The sequence below is a fragment of the Sceloporus undulatus genome, chromosome 6 (assembly GCF_019175285.1).
Source record: "Sceloporus undulatus isolate JIND9_A2432 ecotype Alabama chromosome 6, SceUnd_v1.1, whole genome shotgun sequence".
Taxonomy (NCBI): domain Eukaryota; kingdom Metazoa; phylum Chordata; class Lepidosauria; order Squamata; family Phrynosomatidae; genus Sceloporus; species Sceloporus undulatus.
The window spans coordinates 51,086,816-51,100,632 of NC_056527.1; the positions used below are offsets into that span (position 1 = coordinate 51,086,816).

General features: G+C 38.1%; 1 protein-coding gene across 5 annotated transcripts in view; it reads left to right on the top strand.

The window, feature by feature from the left end:
* Positions 1 to 13,817, top strand: part of RBMS3 (RNA binding motif single stranded interacting protein 3) — an 809,235-nt gene that overhangs the window by 697,403 nt on the left and 98,015 nt on the right. For all 5 annotated transcript variants that reach the window (XM_042474219.1, XM_042474216.1, XM_042474218.1 and 2 more), the window contains one exon: positions 7,409 to 7,455. In XM_042474219.1, the coding sequence (XP_042330153.1) occupies positions 7,409 to 7,455 (47 nt within the window). The remainder of the gene's footprint in view (positions 1 to 7,408; positions 7,456 to 13,817) is intronic.

Below are 13,817 nucleotides of genomic sequence, written 5' to 3' on the forward strand. Positions count from 1 at the left end.
TCCCTTTTGAAAAATTCTGCTAGTCCTTTTATGTTGCTACCCCTTTTATTGATTATAGTGGGAAGGGAAGCCTATGCCATCAGTTGGCATAGGCTAGTGATTTGAGTGAGGAGCTGAAGGCTTTGGGTTCAGTAACATCACACCTGCTTCCACTGTGTCCCTCAGCTTCTTTATTTTGGAACTTTCTGTCCACTACCATTGATGGGACACACCATTAGCACAAGCCCTCAATCTCTGGTGTTATTTGTTCATATAACTGAGGCATCAGGACCAGATCTCAGAAATATTTATTTGACTACAATTCCCAGAATCCACCAGGCTACATGCCCAGTGGTCAAGGCACCCCCTTCCCGTTTAACAGAGCTCTTCACTACTAGGGACCACATCCTGTGTCCCAGCATACATAGAGAAAGACTACTCCCTCATCTATCTCATTTGGTTTTGACAAGTATTTTTAAATCAGATGAGATAAATAAGGAGGCAGATAAGGCTTAAGTGCAATGTGATGCTTAGAGTGGTGTTGGGGTTTTTTGGCTTTTCCCTCTCTCAGCTCACTTTACTGCTAAAACATCTACTGAGAAGAGCTCCCCCAAACTCCAGAGCTGGTTTTTGGAATGGGATGAAGTCTGCAAGAGAGGGAAGATTGTTCCCCACCACATGTGCTCATAGGGACTGTTTCCATGTGTGCAGTGACCACATTGGATATCATATCCTCCAATATTTCAGAGATGAAAACTGGAATAGATGTGGATAAGTAACATAAACATGTGGTCAAGATGGCAGACATTATTAATGAGGAAGAACACCAAAGTTTATTTAATGATGCAATTCACTTTGGATGGACTTGAGTAATTCCTAGATAGATAGATATGTTTGTGTTAATAAGATGATGAGTAATGTGGTGGTTATACCTAATTTAATAATTCTGATCTGTTTTCTAAACATGCATTCATCTGTGTTAAGTCCAGGCTGCAATCAAGTAATTTACAACAGAGAAAGAGTCATGGATAGTTCCCTTGCCTTTTGCAGTTTGCTAGTACATGTATCTAAAATTATTATTTCCTCTGTGAAGAATCAGTAGATAAAACTATATTTAAAAATACACAATTAATTCCCTAAAAAATGCTCAACCATGATAGGAAACATGTCATTTAATGATTCCCTCCCCCCAAAAAATAGTCTGTCCTGCAACTGTTCCTTTAACTTACTTCTATTTTTTGACCTGCTGTTCATTACTATTCTGCTCTGTGCCCTCCAGCAATTTAGAGAGAAAAATATACAAAGGTCATTTGGGAGACTGGGATTTCCCCACTTGGTTGTAAAGTCAATAGCTATAGGAAAGTCAAAGTCGTTGATCCTGGTGCCAATCCTCTTCTCTCTATCAGCGACAGAGATTTAGAAACGCTTAGTAGCTCTCTGCTGTGCACATTTTAGTTTTTAGACACAGGCTTTTTTATGCTTTCAAACAGACAGGTAATACTGGCTTGAGCTCCATAGCCCTCTATGGAAATGAATGATTCAATCTGAATGGCTAGCTGAGTTTTCTTTCACAAGGCTATTAAGAGAACTGGGAACTCTCAATATTGAACCCAGTTGAAAAGGCTCCACATGACTCTGATCCAAAATTATATGATCTCGTAAAATATATGTCTGGATTGCTTCTAAGTCCTTACCTGCAGTGCAGATAGAACAATTGTGATATTCTGAATATACCAAATAACCATGCTTCTCATGGTGTGGGAACATCCTATCACTTCACAACAGGGGATGCCAATCTTTCTTTATTTTGAATGAGTAACATCAAAAGATTTCTTCCCTCCCCCCTCCCTGTGTTCATGTGAGAATTATTACACATTTTAAAAATTTTTTTGCATTACAGGACTTGTTTGTAGGGAAAAAAATATTTTGTGCAAAAGCCTTTGTTTTTTGTGTAAACCCCCCCCCCCCCCCCCAGAAAACATACTATTTTCTGTGCAAAGTTGTACAGGGACTTTTTTTGCAAAGGAAAAATCCAGGAATGTGAAAAATCTCATGACAGTTGACAACTTTGTTGTTGAAGCTGAGAAATTTGTGAGTATTGTTTACATTCCTATTCACAATTATTATCTCACTAAATTTTGAACATTTTGAACTCAGCTCTTCTTCAGTATCATCCTTACTATTATCTGAGATTGTCCATCATGTCGTAGCCAGATATGGCTTGAAGCTCATATGTACAACCTCAAGGTAAAAATGTCAATGATGTTTTCATCTTATTGGCTGAATTAATTTTAAAATCTTAATTTACTAAGTGAAAATCAATTTCTGTTGAATATGAGGGATTTGTTATAGTTAAGCATTGTTGTTTTTTTTTAAAAGATATCTTTGCAGACCTGAAAGGAGCAGTATGAAGGAGCCCTGGCGGTGCAGTGGTTAAATGCCTGTACTGCAGCCACTCACTCAAAACCACAAGGTTGCGAGTTCAAGACCAGCAAAAGGGCTCAAGCTTGACTCAGGCTTGCATCCTTCCGAGGTCGCTAAAAGGAGTACCCAGATTGTTGGGGGCAAATTAGCTTACAGTTGTAAACTGCTCAGGCGATATGAAGATAAATGAAGCTTGTTTGCTTGTTTTTGTTTTGATGATGCATAGAAGCCTGTATGCATGGGCCCAAAGACCCATGTTCCCTCTGGCTTTGCATCATCCTATCCAGATTATGCAGGCCATTAAAGACAAAGCCCCTGGTATCCTGCCCTAGCTCTGACTTGGGTGAATCTCCAGGGAATATGCGACTGGCATATTAAACCAATCCATATGCCGATCCTCCTGGTGTGATCCTGGCCAAAGGGGCCTTTATCCAGTCCAAAACTAAACTTGATGCTGACAGCCAGCAGACTGGACAGCCCCATGTACACCATGCTTGCCACCGCTGTTGCATCCATCCCAAAGGCCTCTATGTCTGACATCAGAAGGGGCACCTGGCCACATTTATTACCTTATGGGCCATGACAATACCTTTTGGGATGGATACAACAGCAATGATAAGTACAGGGTTCACAGCAGCAGCAGGTCCATGGCATGGCAGCGGACAGGCATGTAAACACCTGCCCATCGCCATGTCAGTCCTCAGACTGGCATGAGTAAGGTCACAATACCAGGGGCTTGGGCTGTAGTATCCTGTCCATCTACTCAGGCCCAGGGTGACGTAAGTCTTAGAACTGTTATCTTTCACCTTTACAATTATAGACTATCCATCCATAAACAGAATCTAGAAAGTAAAATGAATAAGACACAAAGCAATTCATTGATATCACCCTACAATGGTTTTGTGTCCACATTGTTTTAATTGTCCTACAGTGTATTAGTAGATATGTTTAATAAAAGTTGTGTTTGTCTAAGCTGAACGGGACTTACTTATAGATAAAGATATATAGGACTGTAGCCTTAATAACCAAATAAGTTCAGAAAATAAGTGAGTGTTAAAATACATTCTCAGAGGTTTCTCATTTCCCCATGGAAATATCCATTTTGTTTCTCCTGAGAATAGCAATGCAACAAAGCACACTTTACCCTGGAAACCTGCACATTTCTCAGGCTTGCAATGTATTTCTGAAGTGAAGAAATATTTCATGTGGTTTTTTGTTTGTTTGTTTGTTTGGTTTTTTTTAGCTTTCTATCTGAAAAGGGCAGGAAAAGACAGAATATAAATACATCATCATCATCATTATTATTATTATTATTATTATTATTATTATTATTTAGAGCATATGCATTTATAGTAAATCAAAATGGCCATTGTATTGAAGACAACAATATTGCCCCCATAGCTGTCGTATTTTTCAGCCATTGTACCACATCCTATAGCAGGTATCTCCAACAAAAGTAAGTCTGATGTTAGCTAGCAAGAGACAACAAACAGTGCTTGGATATAATGGCTAGAAGTAGCTGGGAAGAATCTGAATTCCCAAACAAGCTAAGAAAAAATATTTGTGGATCTGGATGACACATTGTACTCACGAGAAGACAGGACTCACTAGAAAATACTATTATGCTTGGTAAGGTGGAAGGCAGTAGGAAAGTCGACTGGAAGGCGATTAATGGCAACAGAAGAAATGGTTTGGTCCAGCTCAATACAGGTCTTAGAGTAAATGATGTCTTTATTGCACCTCAGGAATCACAAGGAGAACATATATATTAAAACATGCATCTATCACACCAAATTAATGTGTCTTAATATGCCCCATATTAGCAGCAAATGAACGGGCAAAAGATGATTAATCTTCAATTGGAGCCTTCAGGCTTTCATAGCATTACAATCATCAAAAATTTTAACTAACTTATTCCTAGAAATTATAACAACATTATTAAATTGGTGAAATTTAAAATTATGACATGGAAAACCTTAAAGTTGTCTTTGTTAGATATAATTGCTCTCGTAAAAACATTTCTTACTCCCCGCTTTTTTGTTCGTTTCTTTCAAGCTATTCCTCCCTATCTTCCTTCTGCAGTTTCAAATCTAGCAAGAGTTAATAAATCAATTTCTTTTCAACTGTATGAAACCTAGTTTGGGAAATCTATTAGGCCTGGTACAGACTGCTGATTTGTGGCGGCCTAGGGCCAAAATTAGAGCTCAGGAGTGCGGAGTATCTGCAAGCTTTTGAGCCCTAGCGTGTGGCGGTGGCTCCATCATGGCAGCCTCCTGTCCACGTGGCACCGCCATGATGATGGAAGCGTGGTACTGTGTCCACACATCGCATTGCTGCACTTGCATCATCAACACGCAACAGTGTGCTCATGGTGCACTCATGGTGGTGGCTTTTAGCAGGTTCTTTTCGGTGCGGAGGGAGCCTACACAGTTTGATTGCTGCGGGCTCCCTCAGGGGCAAAAACGGGCAGCTCCAGCCCACCCTTTTGGGGCAGTCTGTTGAGTCCCATTGACATCCCTTCAGGACTTGCAGTGCCAGATGTAGAGTTGTATTTTTCAACTTTCCAATTATCTCAGGTACCTCATCACATTAGGCAAGTGCGTAACAGGCTGAGAATGAAAATACAGGGTTTTCTTAACTAAAATTAACCTTTTATTTTAAAAGATATTTTAAAATATCTTAAATATTTAAAATAAAAGCAATGGATGCAAGCTACAGGAAAAGAGATTCCACCTCAACATTAGGAGGATCTTCCTGACAGTAAGGGCTGTTCAACAGTGGAACAAACTCCCTCAGAGTGTAGTGGAGTCTCCTTCCTTGGAGGTCTTCAAACAGAGGCTGGATGGCCATTTGTCAGGGATGCTTTGATTTAGATTTCCTGCATGGCAGGGGGTTGGACTGGATGGCCCTTGTGGTCTCTTCCAACTCTATGATTTTATGAAAAGAATTAAGGATATTCATAATTCTAGTTACAAACATCAATCACCACATGGAATGAGTGGAAACATGTTATATCACCTGATCCTTTGTCTATATGTCCCTTACCACTGCATCTGCTCTTTCAGTACTCAGATAAAGTCCAACAGTTCCCAAAATGGAAAGATAAAGGCTTATATGCAATTAAAGATTTATTTTGACAAAAACCCAAGAAAACATGTGTTAATTATGGAATTAGAGCTGTTGGAAGTCAACTGGCTTCATCTTTACTCTTCATTTTAGTTCTTGACCAAAGGAGAGGTTTCAAGACTCCAACTATGTTAGAGAAGATATGCAAAAGTTCTAAACAAAAAACTAAAGGCTTAGCTTCAACTATTTTTAATTGTTTAATTGTGCACATTTATGGAGGTGCATACAGTTTTAAAATGGCCTGGATATTAGAACTGGGAATAATATGTGGTCATCACCTCTTTTAAATCCTTGTTTATGTTAATTAGAAAGAATGCTTTAAAACCCATCCATGAATGGGACCTTATTCCTCCCCCTCCAAGGCTATTGGAGAGAGTGTGAGGTTATTGGCACATACATCCATATATGCTTAGATTTCCCTAAAGTAAACTCAGGCCCGTTACAAACGAGCACCCTAGCACGGACTCAGTCCGTACTAGGGTTAGAAAGGGGCATCTCTTCCAGACGCCCCTAACCCTAGTACGGACTGAGTCCGTACAAAATGGCGGCGGCCGTTCCACATGGCCGCTGCCATCTTGATGCAGCGGACGTGCTGCGTCCGCACGTCGCGCCCCAGAAATGATGCTGTGAGTGCGCGCTTCGGCACTTGCGGCGTCTCTTCCGGGGTGCAGGAAGGAGCACTCCTTCTTTGCAACGTCCGGGAACTGCGCCGTTTGGCTGCTGTGGTTCCCGGATGCTGCAACTGGCAGCGGCAGCAGACCACCGCTTTTCGGCGGTCTGTAACCCGCCTCAGTTTGGTTGAATGCTTTAAAACAAATTACAATAATTACTAGATAAGATATTAAATATTATCCTGGATTTATATTGTTATCTATCTATTCTTCATTAAAAAAATAGCAATTTGAAACATAAAAATTTGATTGTGTTCCCTATTACTGTTGCTTAAATGGAAATTGCTAGTTGTTGTAAAATTGGAAATGTTTCCTTAGCTGCCCAGTGGTAGATGTATGGCTTTTAGAGAACTTATCAGATAATATGAAAGTAAATAAAGAACTATTAAGTCATGATATATTTGTTGAAAAATGACTTCCATTTATTGAATTCGTAAATACAACATCATAAACTTTAAGACTACCTCAATTCCATCTTAAAGTATGGTCAGATATTATGATAACAAACTCTTGTGTAATGGAGACATATCTTTTGGAATCAGCTAAGATAATAGTCATCATAATTTTTATTTTATTTTATTGTACCCTTATATGTTCATCTTTTTATGTTATTAAACGATTGAAATTTATTTTTAAAATAATAATAATAAAGACAACAATTTCTTAAGGAAACAGCTGCAAGTTTGGGAAATATCACATCAAAAGACTGATCTATTGTTTAAATCTTATAAGAATTATAAGCCTTTTAAACACCAGAATATTATTTTCAGCTACAACTGTTACCAGTTATCCAAGTAAAGATCACTGTCAACAGTACCAAGTTAATTTTCCCATTGAGTAAAGTTTGTTTTATTAAAGAAGTGTTCAAAAACTAGTTCAGCTGTGCTCTTGGCTCCCTTAATTTCTTCTTTAGAGACCTTTTTAGTTTGGAATATCTGATACAAATGAGTTTTCTTTTCTTCCTACTTAGTTCTTCTGACCCCGTTTTTCACACAATTTATCCTTGGAGAACAAAAAGTCTGTATTTATTTGCAGTACCTAAATTACATGCCCAATGTGAGTTTGAAAAGGTACTAAGAAATTATTTAATACAAAAAGAAATGGGATAAGACAAATACCCCTAATGTCCTTTTTTATAGTGTTATGTGTGTTCATTTGATAAAAATGAGTTAAACTTTGTTTCTCTCTGTCTCTCTCTTGCAATATAGGCTGGCATGGCCTTGACATATGACCCCACAGCTGCTATACAGAATGGGTAAGTAGCATAGTCTCCCCCCTGCCTTATAAAAAAAGTGTCAGCATCTTTTCCAAAATGGCTTTTAGTGCTGAAACACATGTTAGAAGTGCCCACTGGAGTAATACTTTTGGAAATCAAATTTAAGTTAGAATGTCTAATAATTTCCTTTTTATTTTTACATCCTTTTGCTTACAACAACTAACTGACTGTGTAGCCCCTCTCTATATATACATCACCACATTGCATATATTGCCATATTGCCAAAATGCATTTTTCACAAAGCTGGTAAAGATCTAATAAGAGAAAGATGCCTCCTTCCTCCCACCAGGACCCTCATATCAATGGAGATTATTACACCCAGAAATCCTGCCAGGATAAATGTGGGATTTGAAAATCAAAAACGGGTGTTATCATACTTACCCATTCCTAGGCTGTATGCAGCCCATACCCATCCCAGGCAGCCCATCTGTAACCCAAACATATTTCAGGAATGAAAAACCCCAGCTGCAGCAAAAATCCAGGTTACAGATGGGCTGCCCAAGATGGGTGTGGGCTGCATACAACCTGGGAATGGGTAAGTGCGATAACGCCAATTTTTTACTTTCAAATCCCACGTCTATCCTGGCGGGATTTCAGGGTGTGATAACCTCCAACATCAATACATCAGTGTTTGCTGGTGCTTTTCTGTAGTTTAAGAATTTTGGATGGGTGAACAGGCTGTCTGTTAGTGAAAAGGCCAGTCATTTTGGAGGCAGTTGGTTTAAGCCCAAAGCAGTATTTGTAACCGTGCTGATCAAGTGACCCTAAGAGCCTTCTTAAAGCTTTAGAGATACAAATCCAGGATTCTGTGTCTGAAACTGAAGCCAAAGGTTTTTTTGTAAGTAATTCAAAGCATTACATTTCTCTCAGACATACCATATTGTTGACAGTGATTCTTACTGGAATGGGAAATACAAAAGGATGAGTGCAGTAAGTGCATAGATGACAAAGTGACTGTGTTTCTGGCAGTTCCAGCCATCCATGGCAAGATTTGCTGGGTTAGCCTTTAGGTGGGCATATGGAAATGAGATGCCAACAGGAAATCATTGGTATACTGTATTAGATCTGTCACATAATGTTACTGAGTTAATCTACCTGCATGACGTAACAGGATTATTAGTGGTTCAGTCAAAGCTGTGAGCCTTTTCAGGACCTGGTTCTGCTTTTGTGGAAGACTCTTCTTTTGTACCTATGGTTGGAGGAAGATTTTACCCATTTTTGTAAAGGATTGAAGACCTTTCTCGTTGACTCTCCAGATTAAGCTGCTGAATGTGCCTAAGGTTGCTTAGATGGGTAGCAACTGGTAGGGTGGTGAGGATTTTATCTTTAGTATATTACAGTGTTGTGTTTTTTGTTTCTTTCTTGATTATATATGTCTGATGTTGTGACCTTTAGTGAAAAGAGCATTTTAAATGAACATCATCATCATTATTATGTGTGTATGTTTTTATGTCCCGTGGAGCCTGATTGCAGGCAAAACTCTGACAATGGACAGTTGTCTCATACAGTCAGTATGAGAAGACATGTTCAAAAAAAGGAAGATGGGGGGGGGGGGGAAGCAGGATATAAAAATGATTGAATTGATTAATTTGGCCAAATAGCAGAGGACTTGTTGAATTTTATTTTGTGTTTTGTAGAGCAAATGCTTAGTTCGATTGAAGTGAGTTACTTAGATGTCATTTAAAGGGTGTCTTTTCATCTCATTATGGCTTTGCCATGTATTTCAAGGGTGTCTAAATGTTGTCTACCCACCCTCCTTCACTTGTTCACCAACCCATTTCTTCATCATGTATTCTGAAATTCAACTCTGAAAATCACATTGTTTTGTGAGATCATAGAATCAGAGAGTTGGAAGAGACCGCAAGGGCCATCCCGTCCAACCCCCTGCCATGCAGAAAATCTAAATCAAAGCATCCCTGACAGATGGCCATCCAGCCTCTATTTAAAGGCCTCCAAGGAAGGAGACTCCACTACACTCTGAGGGAGTTTGTTCCACTGTCAAACAACCCTTACTGTCAGGAACTTCCTCCTAATGTTGAGGTGGAATCTCTTTTCCTGTAGCTTGCATCCATTGCTCCGGGTCCTAGTCTCTGGAGCAGCAGAAAACAAGCTTGCTCCCTCCTCAATATGACATCCCTTCAAGTATTTAAACAGGGCTATCATATCACCTCTTAACCTTCTCTTCTCCAGTCTAAACATCCCCAGCTCCCTAAGTCGTTCCTCATAGGATATGGTTTCCAGACCCTTCACCATTTTGGTCACTCTCCTTTAGACACACTTTTAAATTAAAGATATTTAGAATTCTCTGGCAGAAAACTCCAGTGCCCCACCAAAGACAAATCCAAGGATTCCATAGAGCATAGTTATTGCAATTAATAGAATTACAGTGTTGATAGGAACCTATGGTCCATCAGGTCCAAATCTTTTGTTCAATGCAGGATCTCGAACTATACTATTCCTAGCAGAGAAGAAAATCCCATCACCCCCTTTTTAAATTAAAGTGGTAGCAAAATGTTAGGCTTGTGTAATGTGAAATAGATTTAAGTCTCCTTCCTGTGTGGACAATCTCAATGTCCACTGCAGCCATATTAACCTCTATTTTAGTCATAGAGAGATGTTTCCATTCATCTACCAATGTGCGCGCGCACACACACACACACACACACATGTACACACACTTTCTTTTCATCTTTTCACATTGTCATTGAACTTATTTCTTAAGAGCAGTTAAGAAAATCAAATGTTTTGTAAAATTATTTTTTCATGAACTTCATTCTCTCATGTGAGCTAAACTGGACTATGTAGATATAAATGGGCCTGATCCAGAAAATGGTGGAGAAATATGTCCTTTATGCAAGTGCCATAGTGTCAAAATCATTATAGATTCAGGCCATTGGTTGTATAGTGGTTCCTTGGTATCTGTTGGTTGGTTCTAGGACTGCTGTCGATACCAAACTCTATGGATGCTCTATTACTATAATAGAATAGTAAAATGTTGTCTCCTATATAAAATGGCAAAATCAAACTTTCTTTTCTGGAATTATTTTAAAAAATATTTTCAAGCCATGAATGGTTGAATGGATGGATGCAGAATCATGGATACAAAGGGCCTGACTGTACTAGTAACAATCTTCACTAGTAACAGGTAACAGTATTAAAATATTTTCCTAATACCCTGTGGGAAGTCAGTCTAGAACTAGAACCTTATTATTTATGAGACTCCCTATTCTTTTTCTTCACTTGATTTTCATCAATTCTTCTCCATTTGTTATTACTAGAATTCCCGACACAATTTTCTTATGCTGAAAATATAGCAATAATCAAGTTTCCATGGATATGTGTTATCAAATGGTCTGAGAGGTTGTTTGTGTGGTATAATGGCATACTGTTTTTGAGCCCGGTTCAAAACTGGCCTGCAAAAACTATTGCAACATTCCTATAAACAGCTGGTGAAAAAGATTTTGTTAGGGAGGCTTCCTCAGACTTTTCCTGTTCTTAGGAGGAGCAATCCTATCTTTCATTTATGTCATCCAATGGAATGATGTTCCACCAACACAGTTTCACCAACACAGTGACAATCACATTTGTTACCCCCGATGTTTCATTGCAGCCAAGCTGTGAGGTGAGAAGAGGGTTCTCCCCTTCCCTTCCACTGAGAGGAAATAACGACAGAAGTCCCAGAGGTTGTGTCATTTTTCTGAGTGGATCTAACACTTCTGAAATGGCCAGTATCTCTCACATGAGCAGCAAAACTCATGGAATATATACAGCAGCACAGCTTTCTTTTAGTGTACGTAGTGGTTTCCAGTGATATGAGTATTCTGCTATTGGACAAATGCTTACACCATTTCCTAAGGTCTTTGAGCTGGCTTCCTATGATGTTTAGAACTGCAATCACAGTTTATATATGCATATATTTTATTTAGTTTTAGAATCACAGAATCATAGAGTTGGAAGAGAGCACAAGGGCCATCCAGTCCAACCCCCTGCCATGCAGTAAATCTCAATCAAAGCATACCCAACAGATGGCCATCCAGCCTCTGTTTAGAAACCTCCTAAGAAGGAAACTTCACCACTCTCCAGGGGACTGTGTTCCACTGTTAAACAGTTCTTACTGTCAGGAAGTTCTTCTTAATGATGAGGTGGACTCTTTTTTCCTGTAGTTTTATTTGTGTTCTTCTCTGCATTTTTTAAATGGTGAGTGACAACAGTGTTGAAGCAACCAATAATAAAAATTACTAGTCCTAACTAAAGTCGACCCTTTAAATCAATGGGTTTTACAAAAATGTTAATTTACAATTCAGGAATTGGTTTATAGTTTTGTTTTCATTTGGACTACCAATTAGCTTTAGGCTATTAAATAAAGTCTGCTAAAGCCAATAAACAACCAGCAAAAAGAGCAAATAATTAGCAGTAAATCTAATCATTTTAATTACAGCAGCAATTAATCACTCATAAATGCAGTATAAAGTCAGCAGCAAATTGTCAGTTAAATTGGTTCCAGTCATGCTCCTTATGGGAGTTCATTGATTAAAGTTGGAGCATGACCACAGAGAACCCCCCCCCCCCCCCCCCGACACACACACAGAGATATATTATCCCCTGCTGTCCTTTCTCTTGTGATGGGACCAAACTGGTGTGTCTCCCTGTCCTAAGATCTAAGAATTTATGATTCCTTATGTATTTATTATTTTATCAAAATGACCTCCCTTTTAAAAAAATACAGCTGACATGTCATAGTGAATATATCATTTTATCAGAACATGAACATGGTCAGCATTTTCTGATGTGCTCATTTTGACTGGTCTTTTTTTAAGAACAAAACAAGGATGCTACTCAACAAGACGATAGCATTTTGTTCTCACGGTGGTGGGACAGATGCCTGCTGGAAACCCAGAAACAGAACATGTGCAATAGATTTACTAACAGTGTAACAAGAATAAAAACCTGTAAGGGAGCATGTGTTTTGATCGTTTCAAAAGAAGGTTTGGTATCTTTCTCTTGCACTGGAATGTTTCCATTCAGCCCAAGATGACAATTTTGTAAACTTTTCATAAGTGAATAATCTACACCATTTGAATTATTTGTTTGAAAAACCAGTTTTGATCAAAAGAGCATGGGAATGCCATTAAAATTACATTCATCCCAATAATAATAATAATAATAATAATAATAATAATAATAATAATAATAATAGGAAGTGGATGAGGAGGAAGAAGGAGGAAGAGGAGAAGGAAAGTGAACTTTGCTTTTGCTTCTTAATGGAAAAGTAACTTCATTTAAATATAATTTAATTTATTTTTTTCCCATAGATACAGTTACATAATCTATATTCAGACTCTTTCTGTCCCCTGAAAAAACTGAAAAAAGAAAAGAAAACCTTCCTCCCACTTCTGTCAATGGTAGTGTTTTCCAAAACAGTATGGAAATTGTCAAATAGCTGACACATTTTGGCACTGAAGGTGTGACATATGTTTCCTTTGACTTAGTGCATCTGCATACTACCTATTTAATATGAATTTAATATGAAGATAATATCAACCTATTTCTTTTTCAGTAGTCTAGTAGTTTCTCATCTTTCCAGAGATGAATTCAGTCCATTGATGTTCTCAGAAGAAGCCATTTCTCTTATTATGTATAACTACAGCATAACTTTAAAAAAATGAAGAAAAGGACAAAAGCAAAGAAAATGGGGAAATAAAAAGGTATCAATGGACAAAGACTAATCAAAAGCTTGTTTCTTCTTACTTGGACGTTTCTCCTTTCAGCTAGAAACAAAGGTAGAGAGGAAAGAGCCTGTTTTAGCAATTTATTCAAATTCATCAAAACTTTTGGGCCTTGTCAATTGTTTAACATGAACCTATTGTTTAATAAAATCTTGTGCTTTAAAAATGTTTAATTTAAATGGAATGCCCTATTTTTCTTCTCAAAAACAATGTCAGAAATGTAAGTTCTTTCACTTCTTCAACATTTCTGAAAGTAGATCTACTATGACCTCAATACCTTTCCATTCCATTTTGAAGGGTTATCCTTTCATATTTTTGTAAAAGAGTCGTCTTTGTACATTTGGTAATGTTAATCCTGTGACTGCATACAGTAATAGTAGCGCATCTGAATATCAAATCGAGTAACTTTGATAACGGTGCTTCCAAATGCCCTGGTAGATTTCATTTCAGAAAAACTTCTGAGCCTCATACTTCATTTTTTTCAGCTGAGGGCCTACAATTCTTGCTTTGTCCTTGGTGACAGTAAATCAAATACCTGAATAAACCATAAATAGTTCATAAATTCATATTTAGTAAGCATATCTGTTTAATATCTATAGTTCAGTGGTAAAGCAC